We start from the raw sequence: 20036 nt of genomic DNA, 5'->3' as shown, positions 1-20036 counted from the left end.
TCACTTTCCAAGCTATCACTAACATTGTAACGAATTATTATACATATAACGGCTCACGAAAGTACTCGGACGCTTACAGAAACTTTCCATGAATATTTTGTTGAAGCTTTTCATGAATTTCAAGATGCATTAGGCTGTCTCAAAAGTTTCTTTCGTTTTGTTCTATTACTACAAAATAGTTCATACATAAATCGATAAAATAATATAAAACAAAAAGTGTCGTGCATCTATTATTTCCTTATGAAACGAAAGAAACTTTTGAAACAAATGTAAATAGGAATTATAAGATGCTTATTGATTACCATCGGTATTTGGACAGTTAATTATGTATTGTATAAATAAGTCACAATATTTTTAGTAGGAGCATTTTTGCTACCTAATCAATCATATGTTTAAAAATACTCTTTACATTGTACATTAGTTTTTTGCTATGTGTACGTCTGCAATAAGCAACTTCTAGCTTCCATATATATATTTCCAAATTAGTCTCAATTTTTACCGGTGTAATCATGATAGACACGTCTCGTTACATTGAAGTGAAGTGAAGAAAAACACTAACACACATAATATATATTCGCAAAAATCTTCTATCTAATATTTTCGTCAACTACTGTATACACATTTATTAGATATTTGTGTGAGATTAAAATCGACAGATACGATAAAAGAATATTGTAGAGGTATAGCAATAAGAAAGTACAAGGAAAGTATAGCTCGTTAATTTGAATTACACCAGATTGTCAGTCATCTATTAGGTCGTGTTAATCTCTGAATAAATTCTTAAATAAATAAGTGTTAATTAAACGAGAGAAACTTAGCATTTATTAGTATTTGTGCTTCTACATTACATAATGAATAGGTCTTTTAGGGAAGAAATTCTTAGATAAAGAAGTGTTAATTAAACTAGAGACACTTAACATTTATTAGTATTTGTTCTTCCCCATTACTTCTTGAATAGGTCCTTTAGGGAAGAACAGAGAGACGGTTCGCTGAATTCCGTCTGCTTTTGGTTCTTGCTATTCCAAAACAAATTTGTCACTTCACCTGACATTGGTTTGTTCGAAGATACCGAGGGCTTTCCGCTCGACCCGGAAGCCCTCGGTATCTCCGTATCGTTTCCCTTCTGCGCCGTTAATATCTTCTCAATTGCGCTACCAAATACCTACGGACAAAATTGTTCTTATAAATTTATGAATATTATGTGTTTACGTATTTGAATGAAAATTTTTATGAAACGAGATTTCGCGTTAAAATACGTAATAGTAAATACGATAACTTACATGCTCTTTTTACCAAGATGAAAATGTATATGTAAATTTACTTGATGTATATGTAAATAGAAATATTTATATGTAATATTTATATGCTTGTATTTAAAATATTTTCATGCTTAAAGAATAAAGGTCATAATGTTATAAATATTTAAATCCTTGCACCTCTCCTTTATCGCGTAAGAAAGAGAAACTAAAAGTTTCACTCCAGAGAATGAGCTTCGTTCTAAAACAAATCAAATAACATATATTCAAGTATTTAACTGTTATTTAATATTCCTATATTATTAATATAGATGAGAGGTCGATAAGATAGTTTACAATCATTAAGTACAGTATCGCAGATCCACCATCAGAGATCAGTAATATTAAAATAAAATTCATGTTGGATTAAAAGTGTGGTTAAGTTGGGGCTAACCCCAAATTTGCAAATTTTGACCTAAGTCAAAAAGTGGCCATTTTTGCACCTCCTCGCGAACGAAAAATTCTTGTGCGACGTTTAAGAGAATTTATCAAAAAAAAAAAAAGAAAGAATTATTAGCATTTATACGAAATGTGACATGGAAGTTGAAAAAGATGAGTGTAGAGATGAAAAAATTAAGCAGAGGTCAAACTTACGCGCTACACTTGATCTTCATTTTCTTTAAATTTTGATCCAGCTGATAAATCAGTAATTAAACCAAGGGAACTAAGTTTGAAATCAAGCGAATCTGAAATACTATCAGACTGTTGCTACGTGAGAACAATAGCCATCTTGTACTTCGTATTTGCTCGATTCCAAACTCTAATCGATATACCAGCAGAATTTACCAGCAAAATAATTATTCAGAGATTCTGTCGGTAAAACAATTGAAGTTTAAAATCGAACGAATCCGAATTACTGCGAGATCGTTGGTGGCTATTTTTCTCGTAGCAACAAACTGATGGTACTTCAGCTTCTTTTGATTTCAAACTACAATTGATTTATCAATAGAGTTGTCGAAGAATTATTTTGTCGATATCGGTGTAGAACAATAGCCAACAACGATCTCGCTGTACTTCATATTTCCTCTATTACAAACGTCGATTCATTTACCAGCAGAGCATCTGAAGAATTATTTCACATGGATCATGTAGAAAAAAAAAAAAAAAACGAACACGAAAATGGAACTGTAATAACATTTTTTATTCCTTGTTGAGAGCCGTTCTTAAACATTTTGCAGGAATTTTCCCTTCGCAAGAAGATCGAAAAATAACCACTTTTGACGCTCTGTTTTCATCCCATATGAATTTTATCTTTAATATTACCGATTGATAATAATGTCACTGCGATATTGTCCGCAATGATTGCAAATTATCTTCTCCACGTTTCACCTATATCGATAATACAGAATATCAAACAACAATTATTTAATTTCACGTTGTTGTTGACTTTATTAATTTTTACGATAAAGTGCATTCTCTGGAAGAGATTTTACGATTTACGATTTTCTTTTTCATTCCTCCTTTCACCTATGATGGCTCTTAAACAAGAAACGATATCGTAACGAGAAATACAACTTACCTGAGCGTCCACTTTGGTTCCACTAGTGTTGTCCCATACGACCTCGCTATTAGGGGACTTTTTACCGAACATTTTCTTCATCGCCTTCACTACCTTCAATTCATCGAACCTAAGACTTGAACTGGCCGTTGCTAAATCTTCCGGCTTCTTCGACATTTCCGTCGCGGAAGACCCTACCGAGCTTAGGATCGATATCAGATCCCTATTAGAGCAGACCATGCCCGCAGCACCGAAAACGGGTGTTCTCGCGGCTCTTGGCAGTTCCGAGACGCGCTTTCGGAGAGAAGACGTCGGCGAAACCGACAGAGTAGGCATTTCAAAGAATCGTTGTTTCGGCTGTTCAGTGTAACGTTGAACAGAACTGTTACCCTCCAGCGGCTGCATTTCGTACACTTGCTCCGTCGACGTCCTGTACATCCTTAAGCGCACCTGGCAAACGGATTGCTTTTATTCGAAAGACAGTTTCTTTTTTATCATAATTCGTGCGTTATGATACATGTTTCGATGATTGAGCCGTTAAACGTGACAAAGCGATGGAATTGTTTTGCACAGAAATTCTGGTTCTAAAATTATGTTAGGGATTCTAGGGCGTAATAACATCTTGGAACGCAAAGTTATCGATGTGTCGATGAAAGTTAAGCGAGCTTTATCGAAGCACACGTTCGAGTCTTTGGGCGATTGCTAGGAATACGCGTAATGTTCTTTTCTGTAAGCTGAAAAGTTGAACGACTATAAAAGGCGTTTGTAGAGGATTTCAAAGCGGAAGAAGAAGCAATACAAATGTTTAGAATCAGAAATTATCTGTTTATATAGAGATCTGTTTGATGCAAAATCTAAAATCAATCAAATCGGATTGTACGGACGTATTTGTCTGTATTAATCCTTTGACGTCGATACCAACGATGTATATAGCGAATGGCGGTTATCAGCCAAGATTATGAGCACGTAGGGAAGAACAGAACTGAACGCTTGCTGTTCCAATAATGACGATCCATAAAAGTCTGAACTCTAATAAAAAAAACGCATGATAACGAATACAGCGCGTATTCTTTCGTATGTCTTCAATGAATATGTATAAGTTTGCTCGTAACAGAGTTGAAAAATGCCTGTAGCGTTCCAAGTTTGAACAACGTTTGTGTCGCGCGAAAGTTGATCAATATCTGAACCGCTTGAACGTTAACAAGTATCTTTTTCTGTGTTCGAGGTGTGAATGCCGCGAGTGTCATGACCAGCCTTTCACGTGCTCTTGGCGCGCCTTCTACTGGCAAAGATGGGTCGCTACTTGAACTAACACGAGATGTTAGTTTTCCGAGAAGATCACGATATCTCTGCGGGTGAGGAAGTTCGGCAACTTGTACCGCTGTAATATAATTCCAAATTACCCTGCGGAGATACCGAGTTTACGACACGTCCCTGGCGATTGAGCGCGGGATGAAGCAAATTTCTATGTTATTGCTTAATAATTTATGATTCCAATTGAAAAATAAGCTTCTTCGCGACCATGCTATAAGCTTCACCGACGAAGACGTGCTTCCTTAGCGAGGCTCCTGACGAACAAGGAATGAAAACCATAGCGACTCGATTCGTCCGTAATTTTAACTGTTAATTTTCGCCTAATTAATAATTGTTCTAACTCCATCTAAAAAAGAAGAAAAAAAAAGTAATTGATGAATCCACGTATGCGTACATTGTTATAAAGAACGATATGATGTGTAAATAATTATAAGTTACAAAGAATAAAATAATAAATAATACGATGAAAATTGTATACCTGGAGAGCAACGAATATTTGGTTCTTTCAAATCTTAACTTCGCACGATCGTATAGAAGTTCGTCAACCTTAAACTCGGTTTTTTTTAGTCTGCAAACTAGCGGAGATAGAGCGGCTAAAATAAACGAAAGATCCTTACCTTCCTCGCTTTTAGGTCTGCGATGTCGTCCATAATGTCCAACTGAAGATTGTGCGTACTTCCTCTACCGCTCGGTGGTGCGGACATTCTAGACTCTGGGTCTCGACGACTCGGCAATATTCTGGTCACGACTCCAAAAGGAAAACGGGCGATTGATTCGCGACGATTACGGCCAAACAAAGTCGGTGACACTCTTTCAATCGTAACGACCGAATGTCTTCGGCCACCTAGCTGAGGAGCCGATGTTTGAGAGAGGGTGGACAGGAAAGTAGCTTCCCTCGGCGATGGTCCTTGTATTTTCGAGCTATCGCGGGAAAACGCGGTCGTTAGAATATGCGTCAACGGGAGTCGTAAATTCCCGTTACGATTAGAATAATCGACACCACGAATAGTTCGATCCCCGTATTTCGGTTAGGATAATCGGGGTGGTTGATGCGGTATAACACTGGTAGTCACTGAGTTATAATAATGTATATTTCCAACACTTTATACAATCACACAAAGTAGTAACGCCGTTGATTAAGATACAGATAACGAGAGAAGGGTTAGTCTTGGATGAGAGAAGGAGAGCTATAGGCGCTTTAGGCCCTTGAGAATTATAGGAACTGTCGGAGTTCTGGATAATGTGAGAGCCTTAGGAGACTCTAGGCCGTGTAGGCACCTTGGAAATGATGAAGGAACTCTGAAAGATATAGGAACGGTAAGAGTTATAGGGATTATGGGAACTCTAGACACCGTGAGAGACGATCAAACTCTTAGAGAGGTAGGAACGGTGAGAGTTGTAGGAAATGCAGGAACTCTAGGCACCGTGAGAGACGATCAAACTCTAAAGTTTTATTCTAATGTGAATGCGGAGGAAAGCTCGGTATGGGTGTGCCCTTTGACCGAAGAACGCGGATTCGTTGCTTACATTTTCAGTTAGGAAAGTGAGGGCAATGATCCGCGATGCTGATTGGTTATGACCAATGTTGGGAAGGAAGATAGGAGGAAAAAGCCTCCTACTAACTTGGGTCCTAGGCGACATTGTTTATGGGGAGACTCGGATTTTCCGTTAGGGAGATCACCGCCTTTTTCGTTAGGCCACTACCTGCTTTCTCCGCAATTCTTAAGAGCACGTAATAAACCCAAGGACCCTTCTAAAGAACCAGCTGAAAACACTTCTGGAATTAGAAAGTCTTTTCTGGCAGTCAGATTGACTCAAACCATGTGTGCGAACAATGCAGTTAGGATTTCACTTTATGGTGGGTCCTTAGGCCTATGGAAGGTTCGAAGGACGGCACGTAGACCGTTGGCTGTCACGCCGCGCGGGATGGACTGCAGATGTGTTGCGCAGCGTAACAGTCCTGATCCTTCTCCGCCACGATCGCTCATTCGTCTCACCTGTCCACACAAACATCAAGATAGTTTCGCTACGCGAGAACTGTCGTAGTGACAATCGAGCCTGGCGAAAGTCAAATTGACCAACTTCATCTTTGGACAATCTCATAGTTTCGCAATTTCATCGTCCAAGTACACGATTGATTCTCACAAAACCTCTAGTTCCTTAGAGCTTAACGCCACGCTCATCTTTTCACTTTTATCGCATATTGTCTCACCACTTGCGATACTTGTAATTACTTTTCTCTACTTTTCAATTTTGGAGTTGGTCAATGTGATTTCCGAATGGCTCGATTGACTATGTGAGTCTTGAATAAAGATGACAATTAAACTATTCAGATTAGTCATGTTGCTTCGTCAAACGATTTGAATTCAAGCAATTCGAAACCATTTTGTCAATGTGAACCTATTATTTTACCAATGTGAATCTGTAATTTTACTTGAAATATCCTTCCAAGTTTTGATGATGATTCAGACTGATCAAGTTACCTGAATCAAGCAACTAATTTCAAGTTACTTGAAACTATTTTGTTAACGTGTACAGTTGCTTGAATCAAGCAACTATTTTCAAGTAAGTTAAAATCATTTTGCCAATGTGAACCTGTAATTTTGCCTGAAATATCCTTCCAAGTTTTTATGATGATTCAGATTGGTCAAGTTACCTCAATCAAGCAACTATTTTCAAGTAACTTGAAACTATTTTATTAATGTGTGCAGTTGAGTGAAACAAGTATTTTCAAATAACTTGAAGCTATTTTGTTAACGCGTACAGTTGCTTGAATCAAGCAACTATTTTCAAGTAAGTTGGAACTATTTTGTTAACGCATACAGTTGCTTGAATCAAGCAACTATATTCAAGTAACTCGAAACTATTTTGTCAGTGTGAAACTATATAGACACTAGTTAATTCCCATACACATATATAATGTATAATGTATAAACAGAGCTATTTTTTCAGATCAGAAGGTACGATCAATCCTTTTCTTTAAATATATTATGCAATAATATAATAACGTTGGACAACGTTATGTTTTGTTAAGCTAACAGGATACACTAAAAATACATTATCAAGAAAGGGGATGTGGCCCGTAAGCAAGTATGTTCTTCTAGATATGACCATCAGACAGTACCTGTGATGCGGTTATCCCGGAAGTACATTGCGGAGTCGGTAGAGAGCGTTTCCTTTTTTTTTTATTTATTAGAATATTTACAATCAATTCTCGTTGAGAATTTTCAGTAACTTAGTTTGGCGTGATACAATGACATGGATTATAATAGTTTTATATTGTTGGTTCTAGTAGAAACTAAGGATTTAGTCTAGAGGGTATTTTCTTTTTAGTCTGCGGATCTGGTCCGTCGTGTCCAGTAGTTGGGTGACTAGTGGGTTGTGGTGGTTGTTGACTCTTGTGTTATATCTGCTTCTGGACTTGTGTATTTCATCTTTGACTGTAGGTATCTTGAGGTCGCGGTGGATTGTTTCGTTGGTAACATACCAGGGTGCATTTAATAGGGATCTTAGCGTTTTCGATTGGAAGCGTTGGAGTATTTCAATGTTGGAGTTACTTGCTGTTCCCCATAGTTGGATTCCGTAGGTCCAGACAGGTTTTATTACGGTCTTGTAGAGGGTTATTTTGTTCTGTATGTTTAGTTTGGAGCGTCGGCCCGTGAGCCAATAGAATTTTCTTAGTTTTTCCTTTAGTTGCTTTGTTTTTTCCGAGATATGTTTTTTCCAGGTTAGCCTCCTGTCCAGGGTCATGCCCAGGTATCTTACGGAGTCCTTGCTTGGGATTATTGTGTTGTTAATGGTGACCTGGGGGCAGGTTTGTTTTCGGAGCGTGAAGGTTACATGGGAGGATTTTTTTTCGTTTATTTTAAAACCCCATTTTTGGAACCACTTTTCCATGGAGTCGAGACTTCGCTGGAGAGTGGATGAGGCAATTGCCGGGTCTGCGTGGGTAGCTAATAGTGCTGTGTCGTCGGCAAATGTTGCTATTGTTACCTCGTTTGGTACGGGTAAGTCGGCAGTGTAGATGGAGAATAGTAGGGGTCCGAGGACACTACCTTGCGGTATGCCGGATTCTATTGGGAATGTTGCGGAAGTGGCGCCTAGACATTTAACTATGAATTGTCTGTTGGTTAGGTAGGATTTTAAGATGGAGTAGTATGGGTGGGGTAGGATTTTTTTAAGCTTGTAGAGTAGCCCTTCATGCCATACTTTATCGAATGCCTGTTGGATGTCTAGGAATACGGCTGAGCAGTATTTTTTCTTTTCAAAGGTTTGGCTGATCATGTGGGTTATGCGGTGGATTTGCTCTACTGTTGAGTGTTGTTTTCGGAAGCCGAATTGGTGATCTGGGAGAGTTTTCAATTCTTCTAGGAGTGGAAGGAGACGATTCGTGAGCAGCCTCTCGAATAGTTTAGACAGGGTAGGTAAGAGACTGATTGGGCGATAGGAGCTGGCTTCATATATTGGTTTACCGGGTTAGGGGATGAGGGTGATTAGTGAGATTTTCCACGCCTTAGGAAAGTGTTCAAGGCGGAGGATGGCGTTAAATATTGATGCGATGAGTGCAATCCCTTTTATGGGGAGTTCCTTGATTGCTTTATTTCCTATTAGGTCGTGACCTGCTGCTTTCTTGGGGTTTAGGCGACGGATAGCTTCTATGATCTCTGCAGAAGTGAAGGGTTGGATAGGAGGGGACATTTGGAAGGGAGTGTGCAGGTATTCGGTGACGTCCGCTGCAGCTATGGAGGAATGGGGTTGGAATACTTCAGTCAAGTGTTTGGCAAATAGGTTGGCTTTTTCTATAGGGCTACGCGCCCATCCACCCTGCGGGCGGCGGATTGGAGGTATTATTTGTGGGGGGCGCGTGAGTTTCCTGGAGGCTTTCCATAGTGAGTAGTTTGAGTCGGCTGTGGGGGACAGGCTGGCGAGATATTTGTGAAAACGGTCATTATTGTAGTTCTTTATGGTTTTGGATAGTTTTCTAGTTGCGTTGTTTAGTTTGCGTTTGTCCTCCGGTGTTCTATGGGTCTGCCATATCCTTCTTAGTCTACGTTTTTCTGCTATTTTTTTTAATATGTACTGGGGGTATTCGTGGTTGCTGATGGACGTTTTTGCCGGTGTGGAGACGCGGATAGCGTTTATTATGCTCGCATTTAGGTATTCCGTGGCTGCTTCGATTTCGTCATTGGTTTTTAGTGAGGTTGAGGCTGAAGTTGTGTGGGTAAAGACTTCTCTAAAGAGCTGCCAGTTGGTGTGTTGGTTATGAATGGAGCCATTAGGTGTATTCTCGATGATAGTTGAACTGACTGTTACTATCACGGGGGAATGATCAGAGGAGAGATCAGCCGAGGAATTGATTAGGACGTGTCTTGGCGAGATATTTTTAGTTATGAAGAAATCAAGGAGATCGGGTATTTTGTTTGTGTCGGTGGGCCAGTGTGTGGGTTCGTATGTGGTAAGGTAGTTGAGGTTGTTGGATATTATGCTGTTGAGGAGGTTTTTGCCTCTTACTGTAACCAGTCTGCTACCCCATTGGGTGTGTTTAGCGTTGTAGTCTCCTCCGGCTATGCATCTGTTGCCCAGGGTGTCCAGGAAGTGGTCGAAGTCTTCTTTGGCAATGGAGTGTCTGGGAGGGCAGTATACAGCTGAGGTGGTGATTGTACCATGACAATGTTCTATTGCTACGTTTGTTGCTTGGAGGTAGTCTTTCTGGAATGGTGGAAGTTCGTAGTGCTTGATGATTGACTTGATTATGATTCCGGTGCCGCCGTGAGCCTTTCCGCTGGGGTGTTGGGTGTGGTAGAAGTTGTAGCCGTGTATTTTGAGGTAGTTTTTGTCGGTGAAATGGGTTTCGGATATGAGCATCACATCGATTTGCTGTTGTTTTAAGAATAGTTCTAGCTCAGGTTTGTGCTGAGCTAGACCGTTGGCGTTCCACAGAGCTATTCGCATTGGTTTTATTTTGCTTCTGTGCTTATGAATTTGTCCATGAAGAGTGTGAGTAGTGACAGCAAGTTGTTAATTTGCTCAGTTTGCTTCTCGATAAGTTTTTCGAGTCTGGTAAAGTTGTCTGTGCTTTGTGGGGTGGGAATTCTATTTTCTGTGTGTACACTGTGTGTTTTCGAGTTGTATACGTTTCCTTGCGTTGCCTGCGCATAGGATACTGTTGGTGAGGTGAGTTTTTGGGGTTTAGGTTCTTGTATGTTTATGTCCTTGGGTCTCAGTTTTGGATACCTTATATTATGTAGCGATTTGTAGGCTGAGCATCCTTTGTAGTTCGCAGGATGCTCTCCTTGACAGTGGATACACTTGGCGGGGGTTTCCGGGGATTTAGTGCATTGGTCAGTGGGGTGATTACCTGCACATTTTACGCACCGGAAGTTGTGATTGCAGTATTTCTGCGTGTGGCCGTACCTTTGGCACCTTTTGCATTGTATTATTTCTTTCTTTACAAGAGGTGGCTCGAACTTAACTATGGAGTTCATCAGCCGATTGATATTGTAGATTTCTTTGTTGTTTGTTTTTTGTTTTAAGTCTATAAAGAATAAGGATAGTGGGTTTTTTGTGATTCTGTGCTTAATGTTGCTGATATTAGTTACTTCGTGGCCGTGGTTTGACAGTTCGCACTTTAGTTCGTCTAGATCGACTGAGTGATGGATGTTGCGTAGCACCACTCGAAATGGTCTTTCTTGTTTGAGCTGGTATGTGTGGAATTTAGCGTCTAATGTTTTTAATAGCTTGGTTAACTTTCTATAGGCGTCTGGGTGGGTCGGCAGTATTTTCACGTGGTTGTTGTTAATCTTTAACTTGTAGTCCTCTTTGCTGATTTCTTTTTCGATAGTCTTAATCATTGACTGAATGTCGATTACGTCGTTTATGAATATCGGTGGGGGAGGGGGAATTCTTTGATTATGGAGGTTGTTTACCTTTTCGGTTGTAATCATGGAGTCTTCCGTGGACTCCAGTATTGAAAATCTATTGTAGGTGGTCACCTGGCTGGCTGATGGTTTAGTTTGACTCTTGTTTACATTTGTCTTGGTTGGTTCGAGCTTTCGTTTTTTCGTGTGATGGTCGTTTACCAGGATAGATGTGTTGCCCTCTTGCCACGGGGGAGGAAAAATGGCGGTGTTATAATTTAGCTCCGGGGAGCCTGTTGGAAATGATAGAGCCATCATCGAGCTAGTTAATTCAGTGTGAAAGAACTAGTCGAGAGGCTGTTGACCCCTGGCTAGGTTAGTTGGATTCGCTTTCGACAGATGGGCGTCACGTGGAGTTTTGTGAACTTCACAGGGCACTGGGCACACGTCTGCACGTCTCGGCACTCAGCAGCAACTGGATGGTCACTGAGAGCGTTTCCTGACCTCTCGCCAGGGAGACAATAGACGAGGATTTAAGGGTGTCGAATCGGGATCCATGCAACGCGGAGGCGACTCGTTCCTTCGCCCTTCCTCTTCCTCTTCGCCCGATGTGCTTTCCTCTATGACGATTTGAGGCTCGCCATAGTTTGCCACATTCACATTCGGCCTGTACCATTGTCTTCTCATCTTGATTTAGAAAACTCTCACTTGAACATAAATAAAACGTTTCTTCGTTGAAACCGTATCATAGTGGAGAACGATCGAACAGTACAAAAGAATGAATAAAAATAAGTCACATTTTTATTAATTTTCTTTTGTATCTAAAAACAAATCTGATAGATTCAAAGATACAAGATCTTTGAAAATATCGTATGGAATTTAATACTAATTTAGTGTGCAATTAAAAAATTACTATACTATTTTATTTCTCCTATATACATGTTGGAGATAAAAGGACATCGGGGCCTTTCTTTTGGAATTTTTGGGAAGACCCCCAATACTTTAGTCTAGACTTTTTATTATAGCTGCACTTAAATAATAAAACTCAGAAGTAGTTGTTTATGATTTAATCCGACTATGTTTACCCGAAATTTATGACAGTAGGCTTGGGCTCGAAGTGACACAACTGGTCGCTAAACGTAGCCACGGTCATGGCATGGACGTTTTTACCTAACAAAGCTATGGAGTAATTGTATAGATCTCCTTAAAAATATAGTTGACCCGAGGGGTACAGAGACGAGTATATAAGTGCAGTTCCATTTGGACTGAGGGAGTTCTACTTATACTGTAGACAAGTAAGTTGAGTTACACTTGAATTGTGGACAAGTAAGCTCAGTACGACTTAGACTTTGGAAGAAGACGTATTTGTTATCCCTTTGACCGTGGATTCGTTATTGAACCTAAGATCATTGTCATTGGCATCTCGAGTATCTAATTGCCACGGTTACTTGTCAAACTCTGTACCATATCGGTACTGTAATCATATCGGTACCAGTAAATATCATCCATATCGTATAACAACAATGGTTAATCCAAATGAAGATTCGTTACACGCCCCTAATCCCAATGAGAACTCGAGATATATGTATTTTTCTTTTCTTTTTGCTTAAAAGATTTCCTGTTTATTGTCACATTAGAATGTCAGATTCTTTTGGCACACGAAGGCTTCGTAAATATCAGAAGGAATATAACGTGGAAAAATGTTGTTTTATTTTTAAAGTTCTACGCTTCGCTACTTTTTTCCTAGTACGTTCGCTTTAGCAATAACACTGACTTTTTCGCCCGTTAAAAACGGATTACGCAGACGCGCTCACGCAGCACGTGCCCAGAGCGAATGTTGCGAGTCGATATTTTCTTTTGCGAATCGCTCTCGTTATTTTTTTTTTTTTTTTATTTATTTATTAAAATTCACAATTTGTCCAATTTGGACATTTGGTGGAATTTTTTAACGGTTAAATTAGCATGTTGGTGGCTATCCCCAGCGGGGTACCATCCTCGTGTTTCTTAGGTTATGTCCTTTATAAGGTCTGCTGGGTGCTTCCTTTTTAGTCTTCTGTCTGTGTGCTTTGAGTTGTAGTCTCCCGCTGCGATGTACTTGTCCCCTAGGTCCTGGAAGTATTCTTCCCACATTTGTGTTGTTATTTTGTGTCGCGGAGGCACGTATACTGCCGACGACTGGAAGTAGTTGCTGCTAGTTTGAACTGTAACAGTGGTTGCTTGTAAATATTCTTTGTTAACTTGGCTGTGAAGATAATGTTTGATATCGTTTCTGACTATCACTGCTGTCCCTCCGTGAGCTTTTCCTGAGGGGTGTTTGGTATCATATATGGTGTAGTATGGTATTTTCAAATAGCTTTTTGTAGTGAAGTGTGTTTCTGAGACAAGTAATATGTCTATATTATTATTGTATATGAATGTTTTAGTTTCGAGGGCCCGTTGTTGTAGGCCGTTTGAGTTCCAGGCTGCTATTTTTAGAGTGTCCGTTTTTATTTTTTGCTTAGCACGTTTGTAATTAGTTGTAGCATGACTGTGATTTGTTGGGTTTGCTGTTTGAGTACTGCATTTTGTTCGCTTATCATTCTGGTTAGCATTTCGGTGTTCTTTATGGATTGTTTGAGCAGTTCTTTGATTTCTGCAGTGTCGTTGTTACTATTGCTGTGGTATTGGTTATGTGTGTGTGTTGGTTGGCTGGTTACTTGAGCATAGCTTAGACCACCAATGGTGTTGGTGCTGATAGGTTTGGTGTTTATTGCTTGCTCTGTATTTGGTAATGTTTCAGGTTTTGTGCTGTCATGATGGGCTTGTGTGTTAGTGCTTGTCCTGCTTCGTAGGGGCGGGAACAGTTTTCGTTGTAGTTGTTTTCTTACTTCACAGCCTTTATAGCTGGCTGGGTGGTTACCGTTACAGTTGAAGCATTTAACTTTTTCTATTTTTCCTGAATATGGGCAGTGTGCAGTTAAGTGATTTTTTGCGCACTTGACGCAGGCTGGGCTTCTGTTGCAGTAGTTTTTAGTGTGTCCGTATTGTTGACACCGAATGCATTGAGGTATATCTTTTTTGTGTCGTGGTGGTTCGACTGTTACTATTGTGTTTAGTATTTGTTTGATATCATATATTTCCTTGTTATTGATTCTGGGTTCAAGTTCTATTAAGAATAGTGGTAGTGGTTGCTTAGTGTCGAATCTTGTTATATTGTTTATTGTTCTAGTTTGATGTCCAATTTTAGCTAACTCATCGCTTAGTTTATGTACGTTGGTTTTAGGATGCAATCCTCTTATGACAATTTTATAGCTCCTTTCAGTTTTAAGCTGATAAGTGTGGTAGATGGCATTTTTTTCTTTTAATGCTTTTATAACTTTCCTAAATGATTCTGGTGTGTTTGTTTGAATTTTTACTTGATCCAATTTTGTTTGCTTTATTGTGTAATTGTTTTTCTCTTCTAGATTATTTAGTAGATCAATGAGCGGGTCTATTATTTGGGCCTCGACAAAGATTGGTGGTGGTTTTGTAATATGGTTTGTTTGGGTAATGGTTTTACTTACGGGGTCAGAGTCTATTTCTTCAGTTAGTGAGTTGAAGGAGTTACTTAGTGGTAATTCTTGCAGCCATCGCTGCTTTTCTGTGACTGGGTTTCCTATGGCACTTGTGTCTGTGGTTGTTTTACGTTTTTTGCTAGCCTTCACTGGCTTCCAGCTTTCATCCTGGTAGTATCCTTCATGTTCTGAATTGCTATCTTCCTGTCCCCGATGCTCTTTTGTTTCTTCTGTCTCCATGTTGGTTTGTTTGGTTTTTATATAATATGTTTCTCCTTTTGTTGCTATGTTTATAGTTGGTATCTGCATTGTTATTTTATTTCCTCCTCACTATCACTTTGCAGCACTATTACTTTGGAGCACTTTTTCACTATTCACTTATACCTGGAGAGGACGACCGTCTAGACACGTCCGTCCTCCTCGGCTGTCCGAGCAGGAGTGTCTGAAAATTGTAGCGTATATCGAAAAACAAATTTTCGTTCTGCGTAAAATCTCGAGAAATTCTTCCTTTCTTCGTCCGTGTCACATGATAGACGAATGACGCATCAGATGACTGGTACGATTCCTTAGCATAGAAGAGTGAATTGAAATATTCACGAAGCGCGATGTACTGTTAACCAGTTAACCGTGGAATTTAGTTTTAGAAATCAACGTGAATAAAATGCAAATAAAAATAAACGACGACGAGTATACACGTCGAACACAAAGAAAATGTGTTACGTGTTCCTGTTATAAGTTTTACGACGACGTTAAACCAAAATGACGATGGCTTACATTTTTCTTCGAAAAAATGAATTATTTCCCACATAAAATGTTAAAATTGTAACAAAATAATAAAATTCGTAAACAAGAAAAATGTGAAAAGATAGAAGAAATTCAGTGGATCCTCCCAGTGTGGTATTTCTCGAAACAGAATATCGCACAAAGTGGCACTTCGCAAATCTAACACCAGCAACGTGAAGTGGATTCGATCAATGATATAACTGGTATAAAATTGGGGAAATGTTTTTTGATAGGAAGCGTAGGTTTTACGGTTGAACTCGTAGATGGTGGAGCAACTTTCGAAGCTCGTGTTCGTGGAATTGCATATTCGATAATTTATTCAACACACCTTCGACGAAAAAACTGAATCGCATTATATTTTCTGTATTATATTTCGATCGTTATCGGGGAATACCGGACACACGCAGTAAAACATCCACTCAATTTGCAAGCAGACAAAATTGCGTAAACAATTCGGGCATAGCCGATATATCGGTGAAAATAATCAACTGAGTTTATAAAAAGGAATACGTTGTACAGGGAATAACCGATATAACAAAGGAACAAATCAAATTTTTCAGTTTTACTGACAAAGCGAACGTACCACTAAATAACATTCTTAGCGCTTCTTACTAAAATTTGGAATTTTTATGGTAAATGGTAATGTTTTATATTATACGACAGATGAAACATACCGAGATTAACATTTTTCTCGACGTGTTTAATTCATGAAACGCGGTTAACTGTTTAAAAACGCTATCGACGATAGCTTTTCAAAAGATGTATAAATAAAACGAGGAGATAGAGCGAAATGAAATAACAACGAGTCGTTCGATTTCTCGTTATGTCGTGTTGTTAAGAAGCAACAGAAATGAAATTTCAATTTTCCATTAGAATCGACGGAAGGATCAAACGACGATACGGTAAGAGAAATCGCATGATTCCATTCAAGTGGCACCGTTTTGTCAACGCAGGCTAACGCGTGACCTTTCGTCGTTTCGATCAACATGGTTCAACATGGGTCATACCGCCTGTGCTGTCAGATGTTCAGCCAAATGGTGTTTGCATTTGTCGTAGATAAAACGCTTGGAAAACTCGTCGCGCACTAGTGCGCTTCTCCGTTTTCGCATGAAATCTCCGACTTTTTTCTACTTTCCTAGTTTCCTATTTTTTCTTTTTATCCGTTCTATACGATTCGCCTCTGAAAGGTTATTCTTGCTGTACCGCTACTATTAGGTTGTCCGAAATGTTTCTCTCGTTTTATGAGGAAATAATAGACGCACGTTCTTTCTTTTATATTATTTTGTCGAATTACGTACGATCCGTTTTGTTCTGTTGAGATAAACACCGCGATATTTCACAGACTTACTTTCACGTTTGTACGAAGGTGCACTGTTGTAAAAAATTCTTTTTGCGAAAGAAAGACACTTTTCGGGCAACTTAATACGTTGTGTTCGTTTTATAAAGAAATAATAGACGCGCGATGTCCTTTCTTTTATATTAGTTTATCGAATTATGCACGAACATAATAATAGAGATATAAGGAAATGGATCGCACCTAATTCGATAAAATGATATAAAATAGAAATTGTTGCTCAACTATTACCATTTTATGAAACGAAAGAAACTTCTCGGACAACCTAGTACATCGAACGACTACCGTTGAATAAATTCTCTAAAAACGAAAATGTTTTTAATCGAATTAAACGATCGAGATGGCTGTAATACTTTTGTAGGATTTTACGAATACTTACCGAGCGTTGAAAGTTCGATGTGCTCAAATACTTATAAGCGATTTTTCTTTCTCGAGACGATTCCCTTTCATTCGCGAACAACCTGAAAATGGAAAAAATATCGTTAACGGGTGTATTCGTGATAATCGTAACAACGTCGTTAATCGATTTATCGATGAATCGTTACGTGTGCTTTACGTTCTTTGCGAGATTCCACGACAAATATCGTTACGCGCGAGTTAATCGAGTAAACGACGTTTAAAACGGTTTAAAGTTATTCCCGATATCGCAACTATAAATAGGGAAATGATACAAAGAACAGTGTTTTAACCCTTTGAGTGCTGTGGGCGCATATAGGTGTCTGGCGAAAGCTATCGGTGTGGACTAAGGACATATATATGCGTTTTCTGTAAGTGCTCGGCATGGACTAAGGACGCATGTATGGGTTTTTTTTAATTTTTCACACACAACTAAATTATTAACTCGTGTTATATTTATAAGGTTCAATAATGCGATAATTCAGGGATCGATTCTGAAGTCTGAAAATCGAGTTTTTTTTATTATGAAATGATTTGATAAAATATAAAAATGAACAACAATTAATATGCGTCTATAACAATCAATAACGATGATTATCTAAACGGGAAATTATAAGTCTTTGGTGCAATGTTTACCTGAACGTCCTGAGCTACCGATCTTTCTTCTTCAGTCTTTAAATCTTAAATCTTCAGTCTTCACAATCTCAAACAACTATTCTATAACCTTGTATGTCTCTCTAATGTAATTCTCTGTCCATCCGTCTGGGGAACACGTGCTTCTGCAACTGCTCGTCCGTGCAATAAAGGAAGATCGGAAGATCTTGTATCTTTGAATCTATCAGATTTGTTTTTAGATACAAAAGAAAATTAATAAAAATGTGACTTATTTTTATTCATTCTTTTGTACTGTTCGATCGTTCTCCACTATGATACGGTTTCAACGAAGAAACGTTTTATTTATGTTCAAGTGAGAGTTTTCTAAATCAAGATGAGAAGACAATGGTACAGGCCGAATGTGAATGTGGCAAACTATGGCGAGCCTCAAATCGTCATAGAGGAAAGCACATCGGGCGAAGAGGAAGAGGAAGGGCGAAGGAACGAGTCGCCTTCGCGTTGCATGGATCCCGATTCGACACCCTTAAATCCTCATCTATTGTCTCCCTGGCGAGAGGTCAGGAAACGCTCTCTACCGACTCCGTAATATACTTCCGAGATAACCGCATCACAGGTACTGTCTGATTGGTCATATCTAGAAGAACATACTTGCTTACGGGCCACATCCCCTTTCTTGATAATGTACTTTTAGTGTATCCTGTTAGCTTAACAAAACATAACGTTGTCCAACGTTTGCATAATATATTTAAATATATTCCTATTAGGTCATTTGTTGTCTGTATATTTTCCCTTTCGATTTTGTCCTGGACTTCGATAGGTAATCCAATGACAATCAGGTGTATCCTCACCTCTTCATCCATTTCCCTTTGTACTTCCAATATTAGTCGTTCTTTCTCTATTGCATATTCTACGAATGAATCTGAAAGGTATTTAAAGTTGTAAGCATATCGTATTGCCGGCCAACCTTTATTCTTAAAGGCTTTGAGAAATGCTTCTTTCCAATCTTCCCAGTTGTGTCCTCCAGCTTTCAATAGATTTGTCTGGTACCACCTTTTTGCTGTTTTTCCTAGGTACTTTCTCAAACCTTTGACTTTTTCCTCATCGCTTTTCATTTTGTATTTTTTGCATTCCTCTTCATACTCTGATATCCAGTTTGTGGCTTTCTGAGTTCCTTCAAATCGTTCTATATTGAAGTTTATTTCCTCTATTTCCCTCTTATCTCATCTTTGAAGGGTCTCTAGAAGTTTTTCCATGTCCAGGTTGAGTTTCTCGATTTCCGTCTTTGTTTTTCTTGTGGAGGTTATTTCTGCTTCCTCTAAGACAATGTCTCGGAATACGAAGTTTGAATCCATATCGGTATACAGTGCTGCTGTCTCATCGTCTATTGTGAGTTTAATATTTCTATATTGGCCTACCTTGGTTAGACTGTTTGCGGTCTTTTTCACTGTTGGTAAACTGAATAATTGTTGATGGTACTTTCTTTCTTGATATTCCGGGGGGAAAATATAGCACATTTCGTCTTTTGGTCCTCTGATAGATTCTATACTCTCTATCTTCTCCCCTTTCGCGTTCTCGGTCATGACGACGCGTAGGTTAACTCTCAGCGGCATGACGTGGCGAAAATCGATTTATAAGGTTCAATAATGGGATAATTCAGGGATCGATTCTGAAGTCTGAAAATCGAGTATTTTTTATTATGAAATGATTTGATAAAATACAAAAATGAACAACAATTAATATGCGTCTATAACAATCAATAACGATGATTATCTAAACGGGAAATTATAAGTCTTTGGTGCAATGTTTACCTGAACGTCCTGAGCTATCGACCTTTCTTCTTCAGTCTTTAAATCTTAAATCTTCAGTCTTTACAATCTTAAACAACTATTCTATAACCTTGTCTGTCTCTCTAATGTAACTCTCTGTCCGTCCGTCTGGGGAACACGTACTTCTTCAACTGCTCGTCCGTATCGATCTCTCCGTTAAACACAGCCTGTCGTGCTACCCGTAAAACAAAAAGAATCCCTATCCTACATGAACTCTAGGGATTTTACATATTTACTAAATTTAGTTTTCTAGTTTATTACCCAAATTCTAGTTAACTGTAAATTTCAATGTTTATAATAAATAATTAAAAATAACTAAAAAATAACGCTCTTGAATCATTTAATCTCTTTCATTTTAATCATTTAAACTACTATAACTTATTACGATTTGCGCTTTGAATAGTTAATCAACAGAGTTCAGTCTAACGAAAAAGTATTCCGTCCACAGCGATCGTCAGCGCTAGACACGCGTCGTCCGTATGGACGACATAGGCCGTGAGTATTCAGCACTCAAAGGGTTTATCGTCTGTGATAAAGCTTTTAGTTTCGAAAGCTCTGTTAAACT

The 20036-nt window shown here is 38.8% G+C and overlaps 2 protein-coding genes across 5 annotated transcripts; both read right to left on the bottom strand.

Annotated features, from left to right (window-relative positions):
* Positions 1-799: 799 nt before the first annotated feature.
* LOC125387223 lies at positions 800-5748 on the bottom strand. The gene is made up of 4 exons (XM_048414735.1): positions 5720-5748; positions 4725-5028; positions 2815-3243; positions 800-1162 (listed from the first exon to the last, which is right to left on the bottom strand). The coding sequence occupies exons 1-4, from the start codon at positions 5746-5748 to the stop codon at positions 944-946; spliced, it is 981 nt and encodes a 326-aa protein (XP_048270692.1). The 3' UTR covers positions 800-943.
* Positions 5749-5930: 182 nt separating this feature from the next.
* On the bottom strand, positions 5931-19467 carry LOC125387198. Of its 4 annotated transcripts, none has more exons than XM_048414600.1 (4): positions 14507-14522; positions 11464-11671; positions 7232-7283; positions 5931-6104 (listed from the first exon to the last, which is right to left on the bottom strand). In XM_048414600.1, exons 2-4 carry the CDS (start codon positions 11649-11651, stop codon positions 5961-5963), a joined length of 384 nt encoding a protein of 127 aa, XP_048270557.1. In that variant the 5' UTR covers positions 11652-11671; positions 14507-14522; the 3' UTR covers positions 5931-5960. The 4 variants fall into 4 exon arrangements, 1 of the variants encoding a protein (XP_048270557.1); XR_007227761.1 differs by lacking the exons at positions 5931-6104; positions 7232-7283; positions 14507-14522 and adding exons at positions 17014-17095; positions 17667-19318; positions 19454-19467; XR_007227763.1 differs by lacking the exons at positions 5931-6104; positions 7232-7283; positions 11464-11671; positions 14507-14522 and adding exons at positions 16795-16934; positions 17014-17095; positions 17667-19318; positions 19454-19467.
* Positions 19468-20036: the final 569 nt, after the last annotated feature.

Source organism: Bombus terrestris, chromosome 3 (genome assembly GCF_910591885.1).
Source record: "Bombus terrestris chromosome 3, iyBomTerr1.2, whole genome shotgun sequence".
Classification (NCBI taxonomy): Eukaryota; Metazoa; Arthropoda; class Insecta; order Hymenoptera; family Apidae; genus Bombus; species Bombus terrestris.
The sequence above is the reverse complement of the archived record's forward strand: the minus strand, read 5'-3'. Positions and strand labels throughout refer to the sequence as shown.

What these genes read in the sequence shown, in the direction of transcription:
- LOC125387223 (XM_048414735.1), bottom strand. Translation starts at nt 5,748, where the DNA reads ATGTCGCCTAGGACCCAAGTTAGTAGGAG. An exon ending in AGGACCCAAGTTAGTAGGAG is followed by an intron (nt 5,029 to 5,719) that starts GCTTTTTCCTCC and finishes TTCCCGCGATAG; the next exon opens with CTCGAAAATACAAGGACCAT. An exon ending in CAGACCTAAAAGCGAGGAAG is followed by an intron (nt 3,244 to 4,724) that starts GTAAGGATCTTT and finishes TCCGTTTGCCAG; the next exon opens with GTGCGCTTAAGGATGTACAG.
- LOC125387198 (XM_048414600.1), bottom strand. Translation starts at nt 11,651, where the DNA reads ATGAGAAGACAATGGTACAGGCCGAATGTGAATGTGGCAAACTATGGC. An exon ending in TCTCCCTGGCGAGAGGTCAG is followed by an intron (nt 7,284 to 11,463) that starts GAAACGCTCTCA and finishes TAAAAAAAAAAG; the next exon opens with GAAACGCTCTCTACCGACTC. An exon ending in CCGGGATAACCGCATCACAG is followed by an intron (nt 6,105 to 7,231) that starts GTACTGTCTGAT and finishes TTGTGTGGACAG; the next exon opens with GTGAGACGAATGAGCGATCG.